General features: G+C 39.5%; 1 protein-coding gene across 1 annotated transcript in view; it reads left to right on the forward strand.

Moving 5' to 3' along the window:
- The window catches only part of AGTPBP1 (ATP/GTP binding carboxypeptidase 1), a 170,935-nt gene extending 161,149 nt beyond the window's left edge, over positions 1-9,786 (forward strand). The window contains 1 exon segment of the mRNA XM_082401141.1: positions 9,456-9,786. Coding sequence (XP_082257267.1) covers positions 9,456-9,633 — 178 coding nt within the window. The 3' untranslated portion in view covers positions 9,634-9,786.
- Positions 9,787-22,213: the final 12,427 nt, after the last annotated feature.

The following is a 22,213-nucleotide window of genomic DNA, read 5'->3' on the forward strand; positions in this document are numbered from 1 at the left end:
TGATTCTGCTCCATTATCTCCCTCTTTCTGGGACTCAATTTACTTTTTTTTTTAAATTAATTAATTTTATTTTTGGCTGCGCTGGGTCTTTGTTGCTGGGCTTTTCTCTAGTTGCGGTGAGCGGGAGCTACTCTTCATTGCACTGCGCAGGCTTCTCATTGCGGTGGCTTCTCTTGTTGCAGAGCATGGGATCTAGGCTCGCAGGCTCAGTAGTTGTGGCGCATGGGCTTAGTTACTCCATGGCATGTGGGATCTTCCTGGACCAGGGCTCGAACCCATGTCCCCTGCATTGGCAGGTAGATTCTTAACCACTGTGCCACCAGGGAAGCCCCTCCATTTACTTTTAAGTTTGACCTTTTTACTATGTCCTCTGTGTCTTTTACTGTCATGAATAAGTTTCTATTCTTCTGTCCATCTGCTTTTTTCTGGATGTTTTTTCTAACCAACCTTTAATTCACCTGTGCTTCCTTTAGCTGAGTCTAATCTGATGTGAAATTTATCTTTTTAATTCTTAATTGTAGTGAATTAAGGGGGGATTAGGGGGAAAAAAACTCTAAAAAAAACTAGGGAGGATGATTTTTTAAAATTGAGAAATATTGCCCAGGTGCATAAGCCAGCATTCTGGGAGCCTAGTAGGACTTATTTTGAGCAGACTTTCACTTACTCTTCTCACCTTTACCCCACTTCTGCCTTTTGCCCTAAGTGAATAGCCTCTCTGATAAAAAGTCTTTAGAAAGTCAACTTTCCATCTCTTTGAACTAGGGCATGGCCCAAGCAAGGGGATCTAAAGATCTAATTGCTCTTTATAATACCTTTTAACCAATTCTGTTTTCAGTTCCCCATATAACCATTATCTTCAATTCCTGAACTGTTCTAGGGCTTTGTAATACAAATCGGCATTTTTTCCTTGGCTTCCCCTACTGTAGATGCTCAGCAAATTGGAGGAAGTTGGAACTCAAGCCTACTAATTTCATCCATCTTCCTCCATCCTCCAACATTTTATTGATATCTCTTCTTTGCTATTATCTCCTCTCCAGTTTTCTTTTTTTATGGGTTTATCCTTTTTAAAAAAGTTATTTTTTTTCCCATCATCTTAGTGGCCTTTGAGGTCCACTGTGTTTATCATAAGTTACAGAACTTGCTTCTCAGTGAAGCCTGTGGTTGAAAATTAATTATGTTTTATATTCTTAGGGCATTTGTTGGAAATTGCCACACACAAATCATTTTAATTTTACCCAATTGTATTTGTTGTGTAATAAAAATTCCATTTCATACAACACTTAAGTCTGCATTATGTCTTTCCTAGGGGGTGTGTTTCTTTTAGGTCAAAGCTGGGAATGTTGGTAGAACTCATTTAAAAACTTAAAGCTTGTTAGGCTGCACCCTACAGGCCTGCAAGCCTTGTAATTGCCCAGCCTTAAAACCGAAGAGCGAGCCCAGAGACAGCTAGAAACATCCTTGGTTTATTGGATAGTGACCCTTACATGTCCAATGCAAGGTCCTGGAAAGAGACAGCAGGCAGGACGTGGCCGCAGTCTTCGCTACGAGTGGTAGGGGGTGGGTGTTACCAGTGACACAGAGAATTGGCATCAGGTTGGCTCACCAGTCACCAGGGAAACCAGCAGAAGAGCCTGTCCCTCGCAGCCCCTTTGATAAACTAGCAGGTGGAGCCATTCTGATCTGAAGAGTAGAAGATCACTAAGCTGGGGGTAGGTGTGGGAGGATGGGGCGTGGGGCAAGTTGCTTATTAGGCTCTATGATTAAGAGGGAAGGTCAGTCATGCCAGTAGGGTGTGGGTGAGGCAGGCACTCCTTGAGTGGGGGATGTACACGGAGCAAGAGAGCAGCCATCTTGAGTGGCCTGACCATACACAGCTATATAGTGTTTTTGAACTTAGCAAAAGTGTTTTTATTTTACCTGTTACCTGAACTAAGCAGTATTCTCAGTGACCCTCATTTAAAGGATTTGAGAACTGATAAAGCGTTTAACAATACTTCTCATTAGGAAATTGTGATGGTGACTAAATTTCAGGATAATAAGCATATGGTTTTAAGTTTAAGTATGTTTGAAACATTATGGGAAAGTGAAGTTGAAAAATACCAAACTCTATATAGTGTTTTATTGTAATAAAAAATATAGCCTTGTTTAAATGAAGCCTACTTATTATCTAATAATCAAACTGTATTTGGACCTGTTTTTTTTTAATTGAGGTGAAATTCACACAGCATGAAATTTACCATTTTTAAAGTGAACAATTTAATAGTATTTAGTTTGTTTACAATATTTTGCAACCACCAATCACCTCTGTCTAGTACCAAAACTTTTTTTAATCGCCCACGAAGGAGACCCTCATACTCATTAAGCAGCATTTTCAGCCCCTGGCAACCACTAATCTGCTTTCTGCCTCTATGAATTAACCTATTCTAGATGTTTCAAATAAATGGAATCATACAATATGTGACCTTTTGTGTCTGGCTTCTTTCAGTTACCTTTGTTTTTGAGATTCATCCATGTATCACTACTTAATTCCTTTTTGTGCATATACAAAGACATAAGAAAAGTTGATGAAAAATTTTTCCTAATGCAACTAATAAAATAAATAGGACTTAAGCTGAAGAAAGCCTTTAAAACATGCTTAACATTAGTTCTATTTTGTGTGAATGCTTCTTTAAAAATCTAATTTGATGTGTTTTGATAAATGTAGAGTACATTTCTACTAAGGTATAGGAAATGAGTACAGGTCTGTGGACCAGTTAACATCATAATGTTCTTGGTTGAAGGTTCTACCCCGTCCCTAGAAATATAAGAGAGGATAGCTGGACGTTATTGGTAAAGTAATACAAAGATATTGATTGCTGCACACTATTAACATTAGAATGAAATAGTAACCTCCATATTATCCACACTTTCTTTACGTGAAGCTAGTGTTTATTTGTAAATATATAAGAACTTTTTCTTCCGAAAAAATTAAATTAATATTCTTAAAGAAAAAATAATTATTCATGATACTTGTTAAAGAACAGCAAGGCAGACTTAATTCAGGAGGACTGCTACGGTGGGGTTTTGCAGTAGGGGAGAGTTGAGTTCAACTCTGAATACAGTATGGAAGAGTGGAGATTTATAGCTGAGGTACAGAGTGGGGATTTGTGGATGGAAAATTGCTAAGAGTAAACATCAGGGGTAAGGGAGATTCTGACTAAACGGACATGACAGAATTTTTGCCGAAAGCAGGCCAGGGTGATCAGATACCGAGAGTAAGGGATTAACGGACTCAGCAAGATTCTTGCTAAACCTGGAGTAAGCAAGGCAGAGCCACTGAACTAAGGACAGAGCCCCAGGTCAGGGCCAAGTCAGAAAGAGGACTCAGAGGACCCTGCCTCAAGTTTGGTCAAGGAGAGTCTCTGTCAGTAGAGATCATTTGTGGCCAAATGTTCACAGCAATATCTAGTATAGTAAAGCTTACTAATATTAATGTGCATCATTTTTAATGTACAGTTTACCATTTAATCAAGCTAATCTTAAAAATGGATCTTCCTTTTCAGTGACTGTGATGCACATATTTGAGTCTGGTTTGCATATGAGAGTCATTTATTACTACCACGTAGAAAATTCTTATAGCTATAATTGCTACTGGAATATTTTCTAGGCAGATAAATCATGCCATGTAATTGAAGATAGTATCACAACTTCCAAGTCCCCTGGAAATCATAGTTGCTTATAACTAAAAGTGAACCATTTGTGCGTTTGTACGAAGTCGGTGAAATGCTGTTGTACCCACAAATACAGAGGAAATTGAAATCATCTAGAAAAATAACTGGGACTTAAGTGAGCACTTAGGTCCACAGGCCAGATTTGACTATAATGAAAGCTTTGAGGCTTATCGTAAGAGGAGGCAATGATCATCCTTATCATTGAGATTCAGGCAGGTGTCAAGTTAGTCATCGTTAGTCTCTAAGACTTAGCTGGACAAGACATTTGATGACCAGATATATTTATAGATATATATGTGTTAAATTCTTGGTAGCCTCTTGGAAGAATGAAGTTATTCTTCTCACATAGGTGTCTATTTGAGACTTCAAAATAAGAATATAATATATCAGAATAAGAAGAGTACATATTCATTCAAAGAATGAATTCTCTCCTCCGGCAGGCCGTAGAGTAGGGCAGATCGCCCCAACTGAGTGAGGAGCTGAGCTGACTTGAGATGGGTTTGCAAAACTTATGAAGCTTGTGTAATTCTCGGTTCACGCCTCCCCCCTTTCTAAGTTGTAGCCCTCCAGAGGTCACAATTGAAGGCCCAGTGTTTCTCCTTTCCTTAGCACCACAAGACTGCCAAAAATTCTGTTATTTTCTGTTTTATTTGTTTTGCTGCTTTCTGCTTTGCTTTTCCGCTTCTTGCATTGTGTATTTTAAGAATTTGTCAAATACCTCTAGGTCAGAACTGTTGGGGGTCACATCTCTGTAACTCCCTTCCTTCAGGAAACTTCGCAGCTCTGAACTCCAATTTTTGCCTGCATTCTTTTGAAATTGCTGAAAGCTCTGATGACTACACTGCCTCTTAGCCACTGCCCTTGCCTGCCCTTGGTTTCCTCTGGACTTTGCCCCATGCACCTTTTCTCTTGGTTGATTTTTCTTTGTATCCTTTCACTGTAATAAGTCATAGCTTTGAATACAACTCCGTGCTGAATCCTGTAAATCTTCCTAGCAAATCACTAAACCTGGGGTGGTCTTGGGACCCCCAACACACGTGCCCATTCCGAATTTCTGTTAAGTTGGATTGTTATCTCAGAGATTTTTTTTTTTTTTTAATCTCAGAGATTTTAATGTTCTACTGAGAATGACCAGAGACAGATGGAATTGTAACCCCTCTACATATGTGTGTAAATCGAGGCTCAGAGATGAATTTATCAAGGTCATCCATGTAGTAATTCCTGACAGAACCAGGAATTGCATCCACGTCTAACTCCAAAATTCCCCTGTACTTTCCTTATATCTTGCATCTTCCAAATGATTAAGCAAAATTACTGAAAGGGAATGGTTTCAGTTTTTGGAGCTGTCCTGTATTAGTTAGGAATTAACCATTTAACCCTCTCATTATGCACAAGGAGTGTTTTTAGATCAATAGCAAACTAAGTTGGAGTTTAGTGACTTAACTGTTAACCAAAGGCAACTGTTACACTGTTTTTCCAACAAAGTATCAGTAAATTAGCAACTTAACTTTCCTTTTTTTTTCCAAATAGATAATCTCTTTTTAAACATTCTGTACACTGTGTGTGTGTGTGTGTGTGTGTGTGTGTTGCGTGTGAATGTGTGTGCAAGTACTTATATGTATGCCGTGGGCACTTAAGACTGACAAAAGTTGTTATTTGTGTTTTTTATGGATAATTTTGTTAACTTTGTGATATTTAGTAGAGGCTATAGGGTAGGAATCAAATTATATAAGTAAAATACTCTCCAATATTTGTGCAGATAGAGATTTTCTTTCACCTTAGACTTAACATTTCAACACAAGAAAGACACAGTCAGCGAGTCACAAATTTCTGACAACGTGGGCAATGGAATATTTTTCTGTTTGTAAATAAGTTTCAGAAATTCTCCCCCAGGGTATCTTTATTTATTTATTTTAAAATTTTACTGTCTGAAAACAGGAAGGTTGGTCTCAGAATTGTAAAAGAGTGCAGGGTTAAGGGAGGATCCTGAGTTACAAAGGTAAGGCAGCATTTTTAGTCTGCTAGGCTTGGGGCAGCCCATCACCTGGACTCTTTAGGAATGGAGAAAGATTGATTTACTTTTTTCTTTAACAAGGCAGGTTTTATTAATGTCGTAATAACATTTTATATTTGTGCAGCTTAGGAGTTTCAAATGCTTTCCCATTTACTATCTAATTTGAGCCAGACCACTTTGTGAGGTGGTGGGGCTGCTCTACACTTGAGAAAAACCGGTGCTTGGAGAAAGTAAGTGACTTGTTCAAGATCACACAGCTGGCTAACAGAGGAGTAGAGGCACAAACCCAGACTTTCCGACTCCATGTGTCCCCCGTGCTTGTACAGGTAACAGAGCTGAGGGTCTACACTCTGGTGTCTCGGATGTCAGAACAGCCGTAATGGCAGCAGATGAGTGTACGTCTGAGGGAGACACTTAATTTTTTAGGTTTAATTTTGTGCAGTGCTTGATAGTTTAACATAAGGATAGCCAGAAAACCTTCTGAATCTGAATGAAGCAGAATTATAAACCTTGTCCACATCATAACAATACCATACAACAGAGAATTTCAATGATTTGTCCTGTGAGAATGCCCTTTGGGGGAAAGTTTTGATATTTACCCTGAAGCAGCATGAGGAGGATTTGTTTTTGAATTAAAATGCTATTCTCTTTTAGAATGAAATGTTTCTAAAATCCAGAATAGAAGGACATTAAGGCAGGTATATATGGAACAGCTATTAGAATGAAACAAAAACAGGGCAAAAGGAGTAAACATATGTGAAGAAAATGAGGGGAACAAGGAAGTAGTGGTGGGAAAAGCAACGTAGTCGTTGATGGGAAATAATTAAATGTTGATTAGACACCAAGGCGGGAAAGGTGGGGTGGGATGAATTGGGAGATTGGGATTAACATGTATACATTAATATGTATAAAATAGATAACTAATGAGAACATGCTGTATAGCACAGGGAACTCTACTTCATTTTGCTGTACAGTAGAAACAAACACAACACTGTAAAACAACTATACCCCAATAAAAAAAATTAGACTTTCTTTTTTTATGATTAAAATAATATTTGAATTCCTGTCTGCTGATATAAAGGGATTGTTTTATAACACTAGGGCAGATTACCTTAGTCTTTCTCTGAAGTGAAGGTTATTGTGAGATCATGTGTGTGCAGGAACTTCCTGAGTTGTAAAGCGCTCAAAACGTATGTTGGAATTATTAATAAAAGTAAAGCTGAGTTGTTAGGATTGATCTTGTGCCTTAAGTTTTTTCACTAAGGTAAAATCACTGGGATTGGGTGATATGAAAATGGATGATCTTGTCAACCTTGTGGCTTCTCATGGAGTTCAGCAAACATTTGTTCAGGGCTACAGTGTATCAGGTAGTCTGGGAGCCGACCGTCAGGAGGTGCCAAGAGACACCTGTGATTTAGTACTGAGAAGACAGGCCCTCAATAGATGGTTTCAAATGCATATGAGAAACATCAGATAGAATGTGCAGGGTACAAAGGGCGTGTATAGAGAAAGGGCAGCGTGGGCTTTAATAAAAGAAGAGCATCTAAAGTGACAGTAAGAAGGCTGCTTTCAGTGAGCGATGGGGGTTGTATTCTTCCTTCTCTTTCCTCATCTCGGTATCCCTCTAGCTCCTTAAACCCAGATCTACTGACCTCTCCTGTCCCCTCTGCCCCCCTCCCCACCATAAGTTAGCACTGATGGCCCCGTTACCATTGCAGGATATACTGAATATTTCAGCTGTAGTGTTGTCCTTAATGAAGCTGGGCTAGGAACATGATTTTGTTAGGATCCACAGAAACAGGAGTCAAATATCAGGGCCAGTGTGGGTTACAACAGTGGGCTAAGAATATGAAACTAGTCCACTCCTGGCTCTTAGAATGGGTGATGCCAGAACGTGAATGGAGTTCATGTCACAGGCGGCATATGAATAAGCCAAAACCAAGAACTTACAGTCTTAAATTATTTTCTGTATCCAGAGCACTGAACGTTCTTTATTGTGGGATTTCTTCTAAATTTCCAGGAGCTTGCCTTCCAGGTTGTGCTTCTCTGTCTGAAAGTTCTTGCCAGCATCTGATGCCAGCTCCAAGTCTCCTTGTTTTCTGGAAGCTTCTGTGGCTTGATCCTGGGCATCTTTATTGTCCCTGAATTAACTTCTCTCCTTCAGTTTCCTTATTGACTTACAGTTTATAAGACTAGGCTTTTTCTTTAAACTCTTTCCCTTTGTTCAAATTGATTAATTTTTTAGTATTTAGCTTCCCTGGGACACCCTGAGAATTTGAAACACCAAGGTCAAGATGGAATGAATTAACAGTTTTTCAAAAGAAAGAAAGAGTATAATTGTCATTTTAAAGGCAAATAATTTTTTAATCCAACTTTTTTTTTTCTAAAAACCTAGCAGAGTGATGATATTTTAGTTGCATAATGGTGAAATTGTTCTTGTGAATGTTAGATGTATTGTAAAGTCTTACACAATCTTCCAAACCACTCAGCTTGATTTATCAGGACTACTGTATCATGGTGCAAGCTCTCAGCGTTTAAGAGGAAGTTTACTATACAAGATCAAGGTGGTTTTGCAATGTGTTATTCTCTTTTCCTTAATTAGCAAGATTAAAACAATTCTAGGAAAAAAGATACTCTCACCAGATGAGTTTTGCCTTCTTGTCTCAGAAAATTAGAACAATATAATCCATTAACTTGTCTTTCCTGTTTAAACTTCCAGATATCTGAACTGAATTTAATATTCAGTTGCAGGAATTCTTTCATTTTAGGTGCCTAATAACATCTCTTCCTCTGCTCATTTGACAAGATTATTGTTCCCCTTTTATTGTCTGATTTTATAGCTTTTAATTGTATCAGCAATGGGAAGTAGGTGGGATATAAACAAACACATATCTATATGAAGCTAAGATCGTTTTGCTCACAAAATGGGGACGTTGAAATGTTTCTGTAGTGTTTCTTTGATATGGGTGTGTGTGTGTGTGTGTGTGTGTGTGTGTGTGTGTGTGTGTGTGTGTGTAAAATCTCCCAAATGGGGAGAAGTCAGAATACTGTGATTTTTTTGAAGAGGAAAGAATATGTTCCTAGTGGAACGGTTGTCTTAATCCCAAACAGCCTGCCTAATGAAATATTTAGAAGCACTTAGTGCTTTTAGCAAATATCTTCTTCTGTGTCCTAAGGGAAAGTAATTAACCTTGGTATGGAGTGTTCACTTGTTTTTCATTTTTATTCTTGACCAGTGGAAACTGTGAGGATGGGTATATGGTCCGTTTTCATGGCAAATAATTACTTTACAGACTTAGAATAAGTGGTTTCAGGGTATTACTGGAGGAACCAATTAGATACCACAGTTTCTTATAAAGCCGGTTGAAATTATCTGTTACTTGATTTATAGTGATTAAAATACACTTTTAGAGTCTACAAATTGATGGAATCCTTCAAAGAAGTAACCTAATGAGCGAGTCCATTGTTTTTTGTAGCTATCTAATTGTAGCATATATATTGACACTCTTGTCAGATAATTAGAAATCAGCATTTCACCCTTTATTATCAATGCAATAGATTTCCGCTACTATAAATTTCTTAATTTGTTCATTTGGGTAACATTTTAAAAAATTAACCCAAATTACTTGTATTATATTGAAATCAAAGTTAATCCAGTATGGCCAAATAATCTTATATTAGAGCCTTGAAAACTAATGAAATCTTGTGTGTTCCATGTGCTTTGGCTACAGCCCCACCACTTATGTTTTGGATGAAGATGAACCTCGATTCCTTGAAGAAGTTGATTACAGTGCAGAAAGTAATGATGAGTTAGATATTGAATTGGCTGAAAGTGCAGGAGACTATGAACCTTCTGCACAAGAAGAAGTACTTTCTGACTCTGAATTATCAAGAACATACCTACCTTGAGCCCTTTGCCATCTCTTGTGAACTGCAAAGAAGAAATGAAATATCTTGGTTTTCATTACACAGGAAGTTTGAGAGTATAGAGAGGTGACTCAGAAAGACAGAAAGCAGCTTGGGCCTGTTTGGTTTCAAGACAATAAATATGTTATTAATTCATGATGAAATTGGCACTTGTTTTATTTTAGATATTCAATGCACTTTACATAGCATTGAAGTATCAAATATTGGATTTACTTTTTCAAAACCTGAGTATCATTGCATGAATTTTTATCTCCTTATGGTTATATCCTGCATCAAATGGATAACTTTGAAGTGTGTGAGAATATAAAATCTACATTCTAGAGTTGTTGAGAATCCTGGGTTGTTGAAAACTAATATGTATGTACATGGATTCCTGTAGATGTGTCTGTGTAAGGGTGGGTAGATATTGAAGATAAGACTGTTCTTCAAAATCATGTTAACTGTTGAGTTGTGACTGAAATACTCCAGAGTTTTCCTTGAAACCATTACATTCTACATTTACCAAGTTGAACAAATAAAAGCTCTATTAAATGTTGCATTCATTTTTTCATTCTTTTTAACCAGCTCAGATTATTTGGTCTATAGAATCTTTGGGGGAATATTATGATAATCTGACATCTGAAAACATTGACAAAAATTTGTAAAAAAAAATGCTTAATTTACTAGTGTTAAGTTTTTTTTGTTTTTTTTGTTTTTTTTAAATTTATCTTTGGCTGCATTGGGTCTTTGTTGCTGTGCGTGGGCTTTCTCTAGTTGCAGTGAGCCGGGACTGCTCTTCGTTGTGGTGCATGGGCTTCTCATTGCGGTGGCTTCTCTTGTTGCAGAGCACAGGCTCTAGGCACGCGGGCTTCAGTAGTTGTGGATCACAGGCTTAGTTGCTCCAAGGCATGTGGGATCTTCCCGGACCAGGGTTCGAACCCATGTCCCCTGCATTAGGCAGGCAGATTCTTAACCACTGCACCACCAGGGAAGCCCTAGTGTTAAGTTTTTTATAGCATAAGTATACCTATCTATCATAAAAAATATACTTGAACAGCCCTTTTCTCTAAAATTGTGTCTCATGGCTGCACCTAAAGTCTATCACTCCAGTCAGTTTGTTAAAAAGCTTTAAAAATTCAGTGAGGCTATGAGCCATTGTTAAATGTATATGAAGTTTATATAGCACCTCCTGAGCTGTGCTGTTATTAGATGTGCTAAAGTGAATTCAGGGCATGCTGACACTGGTAACCGAGTCCTAGAAGATGGCAGTGAATTTCAGCCTTTTCTTGTAGTGACATCTTCCTGAGTTTAAGCTGTCCTGCTGCAAGAATGTCTTTGTCCTCAAGTAAAATAAAACAAGTCCAGGGTCTTTGGATAAGTGCTTTAAGAACTAAGTTTCTGTTGTAACAAAACAAATCCAAAAAGATAACTTAAGAACAGACTCTTGCCAGGACTCAGGTGCTTTGGTTTTGGCACATTATCTTCACTTATTCCGGAAGAGAATTTTTTAAAATCTTTTTTGAAAAACCTGTAATTATGGAAAAGAAATTATAAAAGAGTATTTTTCAGAGTTTTGCATTTTCCAAATCAATGATTTTCATTGTTTTATTTGAGGCATTTCATCCACAGTGTAGCTTCCTTTTGGTGTCAGAGGAACCATGTTTAAAAACATAGCAAGGGGCCTTGATAATGAGGTCTTTTCCCTAAATAGCCTAATTCTTATTAATGTCAGAAAATAAAGACTAAATAGATTGTGAAACTGAACCAGCCCTCTTAATGTGTGGTGACCTGAAAGATGAGGATACCTTAGCAAGGTAAAGTATTATTTATTTAATAATTTATCTAACAATTCATAAAGTTATTTTATTATTTCTATATATAGAAAGTAATTACATATATAATTATAATATTTTCAGAGGGTGGATTATGGAGCCACAATGTCTGTATGTGCACTTCTCTTGGATCTTACAAAACTAGACATTAAAAACCAAGGCAACTGAGGCTACTAGAATGTGCAGAATAACTCAGAACGTGTGTTTCTTATGTTAGCAGTGTAAAAACCCCTTATGTACTGCTATAATATTTTCTATAGATCAGGCATATCTTTTAGTATATTTACAAACCTGAATATGCCTTTTATTAAATAATTATTCACAAGATTGAAGAGAAAGTCTTTATAGCTAGGAAATGACTTTTTTCTTTAACAATAAATAGCTTTGGAAAAGTAAGAAATACTTTAAAATCCTAACTTTCCTAATGAGGGGTAAAACTAAGTTTCATAGGCTATTTGTAGCTAAAAAGGCCCTAAATTTTACCTTTGTGGCTATGTCTTTTTAGATTTTCAAAGAATGATTGAGGTGCCTTCAGTACCATAATCCTGAAAATTAATGTGGCTGATAAACTGAGTCTATTATGGAATTTAGATTTATTTAATTTACATTGAATTTGTAGCTGTGAATTTCTTAACTGTAGTTTTGATCTAATGCAGTGGTTCTCAAACTGTATACAGCAGCGGTCCCCAATCTTTTTGACACCTGGGACCGGTTTCATGGAAGACAGTTTTTCCACGGGCCGGGGGTGGGGGTGGGGGTGGGGGATGGTTCAGGCAGTAATGCAAGCGATGGGGAACGATGGGGAGTGGCAGGTGAAGCTTTGCTGGCTCGGCCGCCCACCCGTCGCTCACCTCCTGCTGTGCGGCCCGGTTCCTAACAGGCCGAGGACCAGTACCGGTCTGCGGCCTGGGAGTTGTGGACCCCTGGTATACGGTATATATTGTGTGCATCAGAATCACCTGGACTTGCTTCTCAAAACACAGATTACTGATTCTGTAGATCTGAGGTGGGACCCCCAAATTTGCATTTCTTAAAAATTCTCAGGTGGTGACGCTGCAGGAGCCACACTGTGAGAGTCACTGGTGTGACCTGATGCTCTTTCAGCATCGCAGTTTCTCAGCACCAAGGATGAGTTACATCAAGCTAATCTGCAGAATCGAGAAAATAGGCAGAGATCAGGTGAGGTCACAGGGTCACTGAGGGACAGAGCCAGGGCTTTAGCCCAGGTCTCCTGACAACTAGCCTCATATTCTTACCAAAGAAGGAGATGCTGTTCTTTGCCTTTCCCCCCAAAATGAGGAGTATTAAAAGCTCGAGGGTCGGTCTTTCTTGAGCTTATAAAATTTGTCTGGCAAAAACCTATGGTTCACAATGGCTTTTCCTTTATTGCAGTCATAGTGTTGTTTGAATACAGGATTTTGTTCTGCATTTAAGTATCTTTCTTAATCAGTCTCTGCCACTTTTGCCAGTTTTTGTGTGGTGTTTAGAAACATGGACATTTGTCTGAATCCTAATTACAAATAACTAAGCTGGAGTTCCACTTTGGAGAACATATGAACCGCAGTGGATATGATACTTCTGAATTTCAAGTATCCAAATTAAGATGATCATATTAATATAAGCACTGAAATGGATAATACAATAAGTGTACTAATGGAATTGTTTTTGTGCATGATCCAGAAAATAAATTACTGTAATGAAACTATAAATGTATCTTTATGAATCTTTTCGTTTTCGCATATGTATTTTAATCATTACAAAATATTAATTGAAAATCAGTGAATTTTTCTCTTATTTTGGTGAAAGTTTAGTAGCTGTATTTAAACCCTAGTTCTCTCCATTAGCAAAAAACATGTTGAAGCAATATTTTAATTGAAAGGCTATTCTACTTTACATGACAGAATATTGTCATTAATTATTAAGTAAATATTTCTCTGGTTAAAGCATATTCAAATTCCTGCATAGAAAAAAGGAAACTAAGAAGAAAGTCTCATTTTCTTTATGAGCGTTAGTGTTTTGAAGATTTAGTCCTCGAAATGTTACAATTCAGTTGTTTTCAGCTATTAATAATATTTATAAAGCACTTCTACTTACCTATACTGGTCTGCCTTTGTGGTGGCCTCCTCTTTCTAGACCCTGAACAGTAACTTAGGCCCATGGCCATTTATTCTGCCCATTCTACCTCATAAGCCTTCTTTATACTCAGGCTCTTGGACCTGCTGGCACCCTCTGTCAAATCTGATCAAGTCTTTAGAGCATTGGGGGCATTGAGTCATTCAACCTTTTTTTCAATTTGAGTTTGCCAAACATGCAGTACCTAAATCTAAGTGAATGGCCCTGTTATGGTGGCATCTGAGGCATCATGCAGGCCAGTCACAGTGGTATTTGGGAGTCTGGGACATGGTTGACATTGGTGAGTACTGAAGAGGTCTCTGTGGATGTGCATCTGCACACAGCATACTCAGCCCTGTGAAGTGGAAATGGATTTGTAGTGCCCTCCTACCTGTAAACCCAGACAGCTTTAAAGGGCTGAAGAGATATGGCTCCAAATATTTAGGAAGGTTTATTTTTATAATATCAACTGGATTCTACTCTCCATCTCAAAGACACCATTGATAGAGTGCCCAGCGAAGATGAGGTGAGCAGCAGGAAAAATCCGGTCGGGGTAATTATGATGCTGATCTTCCAAATATTTTTAGTGTACTTTTAGGCCACATAAAGATCTGTGATAAATGGCAAATGTGAAGAAATTATAAAAGGCAAAGATGCTCATTATTGGAAATTAAAGTGGAAAGGCTAGTGTTTAATAAATAAATGTAAAGTCTACACCTTTGAAAATACGTTGATTTCTCTGCAAGCTTTTTTTCTCTAGCTGAAGGTGTAATTAAGTAGAGAATTTTAAGACTGAAAATGTATTTTCATGTTCAGTGCTCATAGTAAAATAGTGAAGTCAAGTTATGTACTCTATTTACAGTGTCCTTATTTTTTAAAATTACTTATGCTTTCCTAGTCTTTGTATTATCTATGACTGTTTTTTCTCCTGTTTTCCTCCTTTTAATTCTTAGAAATGTTTGACATTTCATCTGTTTTCTTTTTCTTTCAAAATGTGGGCACTTGAAACAGAGTGCATGAACTGGATAGGATAAATTTCGGAATCTAAAAAGTTTGCTGTTAAAAGAGTATAATTTGTATTTAATATAGAGGAGTGTCCAATGATAACTACCTTTGCCAACCTTTATTTCCCCCTCCTGAAGAGCTACACAAGATGAAAAAATATCAAAAACGACACCACTGTTTAACCCAGATCACTTACAGGATGCTGTGGGCACACATCCAGTCTCCCCCTTGCCCTAACCAGCCTTCAAGATCTGTGTGTTCTGAGGTACCCACTTCAGGAGTGGAGCCCATGACCTGAGCCGAGCCAGCCAGCTTGTTCTTTCTGCTGAGCATCTGGGACGGGCACACCATCTAAGCCAATCCAAACAGAATGACTGTCGGGACTTGCGAAGGTAGTGCTGGAACAAAGACCCGGTCTTGGTAAGGAACGATATACTGCTGGCGGCCACCATACAGCCCTGAGAGGAGAGCGTGCCCGAGACAGCCAATGTTGAAGGAACAGAGGCAAGACATTGAGGGAAACTGCGTCTTTCTCTCACTTGAGCCCTGTGTCAAGCTGTATGTGAAATCTCAATTGCGTCAGTTATAAATCACCTTCAAAGTGTAGGCTGTTTAAAATTGAATTTTCTGTTACTGGAAAAGATATGTCTGTTACACAGGTGTGTATGTCTGAAACCTACCTGAAAACCCAGCAACCTTCAGTGTCCATCCCTGAAGGGGTGGCTCCACCCAAAGCATATGTCCTAAGAGATGTTAAAAGGAAGAGACACTCTGGGAAGGCAAGACCAGCAGATATCCACTCAAACGTGTCAGACAAACTCATTTTTATTTTGTGTCTGCCAGAAAAGTTTACTGGGCCAGAGACAAGACATATTTTTGCCATTGCCTACTTGAAACTCAGGAATTATTTCCTCCAGTGATGAGACCTGTTATTGGTTTGTTCAGAAAGAATATTATCCCAAGAGCTGACTTTCCAGCATCTTGCAAGTTCTCTGTAGTAGTAATGGAGGACACAAATGTTGTGAAATATTAATATTGAAAGTGAATACCTCCTCAATGGTGCATCATATAACAAGATGGACCCAGGGAGCAAGCTGAGAGGGAACAGAGATCCCTTTGTTGAGTTACATCAGTTAGACCAATGAGCAAATATAATGGAATGAAGTTTTAATATTACTCAGTTACCAATTTCCATCCACCCACTGATTGGAACTACAGATCCCTGCCTTTCATCCACACAAGATTCATAGATTAAAGAGCATTTCAGGGCTTCCCTGGTGGCGCAGTGGTTGAGAATCTGCCTGCCAATGCAGGGGACATGGGTTCGGGCCCTGGTCTGGGAAGATCCCACATGCCGCGGAGCAACTAAGCCCATGCGCCACAACTACTGAGCCTGCGCGTCTGGAGCCTGTGCTCCGCAACAAGAGAGGCCGCGATAGTGAGAGGCCCGCGCACCACGATGAAGAGTGGCCCCCGCTTGCCTCAGCTAGAGGAAGCCCTCCCACAGCAACGAAGACCCAACACAGGCAAAAATAAATAAATAATTAAAAAAAAAAAAAGCATTTCAACAGCTCTTTAAGAAGTGCTTTCCTAAAAGTTACCTCATTTGAGCATCACGAAAGCACTATTAATAAACAGATACATTAGCATTGCCATTTAATATGTGAGGAACGTGGGGCTTAGAGAGGCCATATGACTTACCTGGACTTCTAGTAAATAACAGAGTTGGGGCTCAGACCCGCCCTTGGCCCCTTTGCCGACCACTCTGTGCTTCTCTCCCAGGGAGTAATCGGCGGCCTGTACCACCTCTGCAAACGAGCCGTCCCCGCCAGCCTTGTGTAGATAGTTTGATGACACTGGAAAAATATGCAACTGTTTTATCACTACGCACCACAGGGTCCCCAAGGTGTGTGGGCAGAGCGAAACCTGACAGTATCGGGTGTGTGTGAAGCACTCTCTTGGGTGCTTCATGAAAACGTTCTCAATGGAAACATTTTCTTTTTTCGCCCATGGAATGATTCTCCTATTTTCCAAATCAGTATTTTTATGGGTGGTTAGGAGGAGGGCGGTCCATCCAGTTTTTGTTTCTAACCATTTTATATATATATATATATATATTTTTTTTTTAATATATATATATATTAAAGGAAAAAGACCCTGGAGTCTTTTTTATGTTTAACAAAACAGGTAATGGTTTAGTACAAGCCTTTCTCTGTCTTTTCTGCTTTCCCTCAAGGCTGCTTTTATACCTGTGATGGTGAGGGAAAAGAATTTTGTCTAACATACTTACCTAGAGTACATTTTGTCTCATAGACTTAACCTAAAGTACATTTTTGTTTTGTTTTCTTTAAAGAATTTATGTTTTTACTGGGAAGATAGTTTATTCTGTAGCTGCATTATCACTTTAACTGACAGGGCCAACAAATAAGCTTTAGAAATGAGCCCACAATTACCTGTTTTTCTAGATTGAATTTTAGTTAGAGGAATATAGCCTTTTTATAATACAAAACAAGAATAAGATAACCTAAACACTCCAGCTTTATATTTGTATTAGTTTATGATTGAGCTCTTGGCCAAATTTTTTTTTTTAAAGTATAGTCCATAGCATGTTCTTTTTTTTAAAAAAATAAATTTATTTATTTTATTTATTTACTTTTGGCTACATTGGGTCTTCGTTGCTGTGCACGGGCTTTTTCTAGTTGCAGCGAGCGGGGGCTACTCATCGTTGCGGTGCATGGGCTTCTCATTGCAGTGGCTTCTCTTGTTGCAGAGCTCGGGCTCTAGATGTGCAGGCTTCAGTAGTTATAGCATGCGGGCTCAGTAGTTGTGGCTCATGGGCTCTAGAGTGCAGGCTCAGTAGTCGTGGCACATGGGCTTAGTTGCTCTGCGGCATGTGAGATCTTCCTGGACCAGGGCTCAAACCCGTGTCCCCTTCATTGGTGGGTGGATTCTTAACCACTGTGCCACCAGGAAAGCCCCTTGACCAAATTTTTATAGAGACTTTTTTATTCATTGGCTGGTTAAATTTGGCTTGCACCATCCTCAAGTTTTGGTAATTCTAAAGGTGTGAGTGCCATAGTATCAACTGGAAAGCTGGGTAACTGCTGCTGTACCATTTTGACAAGGTGCACTCTTGCTTGCATTGTAGAAGACATCCACCATGGGTCATTCCTAGGGTTTGTATACCAAACCCAAAAGCATAAGCATCCTGAACAGGAAGAGATCTCTAGGACTCTTCTACATTGCTTTACTTCTAGTTAATGTGACGCGGAAAGTTTCACATATCTTTCCAGGTAAGCCCATTAAATTTACAAAACCTTTTAGTAAGACCACTCCAAAGCATGTCGATCTGTCCTATACTTGGAGTGAATAAAATAATGCTTTTTGCTTTGATGATAATAAAGGCTAGCATTTGCAGAGTACCTACAATGCTACAGGCACCAATCTGTGTACTATGTGTATGTCTAATCTTCACAACAACCCTATGACAGGTACTATTATCCCCATTTCACAGATGCGGAAACTAACTTGCTAAAGATCACACAACTAATAAGTGTTGGAAAATCAGTTGATTCTTATTCAAGTCAAGCAGGAAAGTGACTACTAAGAACTGGCATTAGAGCTTCCCTGGTGGCGCAGTGGTTGAGAATCTGCCTGCTAATGCGGGGGATGCGGGTTCGAGCCCTGGTCTGGGAGGATCCCACATGCCGCGGAGCAACTAGGCCCGTGCACCACAACTACTGAGCCTGCGCGTCTGGAGCCTGTGCTCCGCAACAAGAGAAGCCGCGATAGTGAGAGGCCCGCGCACCGCGATGAAGAGTGGCCCCCGCTTGCCACAACTAGAGAAAGCCCTCACACAGAAACGAAGACCCAACACAGCCAAAAATAAATAAATTAATTAATTAATTAATTTTAAAAAACAACAACAAAAAAAGAACTGGCATTAGGGGTTTTACAAAGTTGTCATCCCAGATTCCACAGTATCTCACCAGGGAGTACATTTCATGGCCAGTATGGTTCAAGCATGGCTTATTTACATGGGCCTGCCAATTTGCTTATACCCTCAAGGAACAGGTATCGTGCAATGCTTCTAAGTCCAATTTCAGGACCCTCGCTAACTCAGGAACTGTAGCAGGATGGCCGTCACATTTAACTTACCAGGAGTAGCTCTGTTTACGGGTTGTCCCCCGTCATATGCCACCTTGTGGGTAAGCGTGATGGAATTCAGATAGCAATTCAGCCACTACATGGTCCAGTTCCCCAATTATACCCATCATAAACCTTTTGTTGTTGTTAAAAGGAAAGAAAAAAGCAGGTCCTGAGAAAAATTATATATATATAATTATTATATAATTGTATATATATAATTATTATATAATTATATATATTATTATGTAATAATTATATATATATGTCTAAAATATCTCCTGTGCTACTTGTTTATAAATCTAGAGGATCAACATGATGAGAAACCATTGATTAATAAAGATGGATTGTGAGAGTTCCCTCTTGAGGGAAGTGCCACACTTTACAGCGTGTCCGTTACCCCTTAGGCACCTGCCTGGGATCCACTGTACAGGTAGTGCAAGGGGGGCTGTGTATGGAGACAGTCATGGACTCTAATGAGTAAAATCAATGGGCTGAAAAATGCAGAATCAGGGGCAGTGACAGGGCTGTGACTCACAGGGCAGTTTTGCATCGTATGCAAGTGTCAACTTGTGCAGCAACAATGAAACTTACTTTTGCAGACTTAGAGAAGTGGAAAGTTGTTTCAAAAATTGTGTTATTTTACAAGTCCACACAGGGTGACATAGGGCTAGAATCTGGGCATAGCAGAGGAAGACTTTACCTTTCATTTTTGGTATGTTAATATTCAAATAGCCCCCACCCCAAGTCAAAGCCACCTGCCTAGGAACTTACTAGGGACAGATGTAATAACACCCAAGGTGCGAGTTCTCCATAGATCTTTCAAATGATTGTTTTCATCTTTAGCCTCCCTGCTCATCAGCACCACCCCTGTGTTCGCCAGCTGTCCACAGTACGTTTGTTTTTTGTGTCCCAGTTTCAGAGGCCTGGGATCTTATTAATTGTGGATTCTTTCAAATTATCTGACTTCTTTCAAAGGAACCAGGGGTGCCTTTTCATAGGTCTACTTTTCTAACTTGGGATTAGTTTGCATTGGGTGGAGGATTTAATGTCCATTTAATTAATTCACCAAGTACTACTATCACAGCTGGTGAGGTTATAGAGACCTGAAGTAAGAGTGGCAACCTATTGGCTGAAAGAAAATGATGCAACTCAGGAATTTAGTCCACTCTATTCCCACAAGATAATAATGCACATTTATAACAGAGGAAAGGAAAGCAAGAGATAGTCTATCGTCTTTGTATCTTGCTTAAAACTGTCTAGAAATTGCCTTTTCTTTTGGGGTCAAAAATGTCACTAGACATTGTGGAAATTGGAGACACTTTCGTCAGTGAACCACTAGCAGGGCAAACCCAACAGCTCTTAGTACCTGACTAATTCAACCTTTGCATCTTTGTCAGACCCATGTCTCTATTTTGTTGTCCTTGTTGATGAAACTAGATGGTAATATTCCTGGGAAAATGAGTGTTTCCCTTTATCAGGGTTATCACTGGGAGGGGCACAGGGCCTGGTGTGGGCTTGCAGAGTCACTCACATCGTTTGAGTAGAGTCTGATTTAAATAACTTATGGAGCTGAGGATGCCCTTTCATAGGTCTACTTTACTAATTTGGAATAGTTTGCGTTGGGCGGAGAATTTACTGTCTATTTAATTAATTCACCAAATACTGTTACAACTTGTGAGGTTATAGAAACCCAGATTTGCAGGGTGTCATGTATAAAGCCTGGGACAAAATAACAGCTCAGTAAATAGTGTAACTCTGTGGGTGGTGGGCCATTTGACTCTCATTTATTCTACTTAGTATTGCAGAAATTTTCTGTCCTTCCATAAAATCTTGAGTGCTGAAAAGACCCTCAGAGGTCATTGAGTCCCCCACTCTTTTTAAGATGAATTCAGTCCAAGAGAGCTTAAGTGGCTTGCCTGAGGCCACTCAGCTTTCTGACTCTGCTCCTTGAACCGCCCTCTCATCAGATCTTTTCTGATGTGTACACTCTGCTGGCACATCATTTTAGGCTGAGCAGAACTGACTCAATTTCAGACTTGTTTCATAGTCTGTTGACAATTACATTAACCATCTTGCCATTTATAGCTTTGACTTTATAGCTCTGGGAAGCACCTTAAAGGATAATTGCAAATACTCTACCATCCAAATATGCACTCCCCATGCCTAATAATGAGGCTTTTAAGTGGTGGCATAGGAGAGCAGCAAGATGTTAGCGCATGTGAAATGAGAAATCTGGGCAGATGGGATTTGGTAACGGACTTTTCATTGACACTAGTTGTCTGATCATTGGTCCACAGTTGTGCTGGTACATTTTGTATTTTGAAAGGCACAAAATGTCAAGTCATTGCCCAAATACTGGTTAAGATTTTGATTATTTTTCAGAATTGTAGCAAAGCACCTCAGGACTGATTTTTCTTCTTTTTTTTCAAAGCTTTATGTTTATGTTCCTATCCTTTGTTTACAAGTTGTACTTTCTATTGTTGGTAGGTCTATCCAAAAAAAAAAAAAGTTTTTCTTTCCTGTTGCCTCAGTGATTTAATTGTTCTATTCTTGGAGGAGAAATTCCACCTGCCTTTGGATTTGAGACACATAGAAAATCTGCCTATGAGTTTGGCAGCTCTTAATCGAGAGCATTCATTCACTCATTCTTTTTTCAAAATTTTATTCAGTACCGATGTGTATGGCACCGTGGTAAGTGAAAGGAACGCGAAAGGGAGTAAGGCGTGGTTCTTATCTGCAAGGAACTCGGAGCCCATGGAGGAGATAAGCATGGTTTCAGTAAACAACAGCGATGCAAGACAGAACATGACGCCAGGAGAAGGGACAAAATTGCTGAGGGGGCACACGGGAATGATCAATCCCGAAAGGGGCCTCTGGGAAACGTGCAGGGATGTGAGACCCAGCTGGATCTTAAAGAATGCTGGGGCTTGAAAAGTGGAGAAGGGAGCTGGCAGTGGGGGGAGTGCAGGCAGAGCAGGTGGGGGAAGGTGCAGGTGTTCCAGCGGAGGGAACAAGACACACAGAGGCTGGAGGTGGGAAGGTGAGGAGAGGCGGGGTGGGGGGGGGGGTGCTCTGGTCATGAAAGGATTTGGAAGCTATGCTATGGAGTTTGTTTCCATAGGTCAGTGGGGAGCTACAGATGGATCTTAAGCAAATAAGCAACGGGATTAGTGTTATGTTTTAGAAAGCTAAAGAATCATTGGGAGGGTATCAACCCCTGATTTCACTTCTGGATCCAACAACCAGTTGGGTTTCTTAGGTTTGCCTCTCAACTCCCTTACTTGGGGATGAGTTTGTAGCTGACCCCCAGATCCCTCAGGCCACTAGTTGCCCCTGGGTGAGAGGCCCACTAGGAGTCCTCAGAAACAAGCCCACCCTCCCTCTGAGCCAGGGCCTGCTGCAACCTGCTCCATAGTCCAGGAGGGAAAACGGACAGAGATAGTCACACCAAAGTTACCTGTGCTCTGTCTGACATCATGGGCTTG

Source organism: Balaenoptera borealis, assembly GCF_965194805.1.
Source record: "Balaenoptera borealis genome assembly, chromosome: 8".
Taxonomy (NCBI): Eukaryota; Metazoa; Chordata; class Mammalia; order Artiodactyla; family Balaenopteridae; genus Balaenoptera; species Balaenoptera borealis.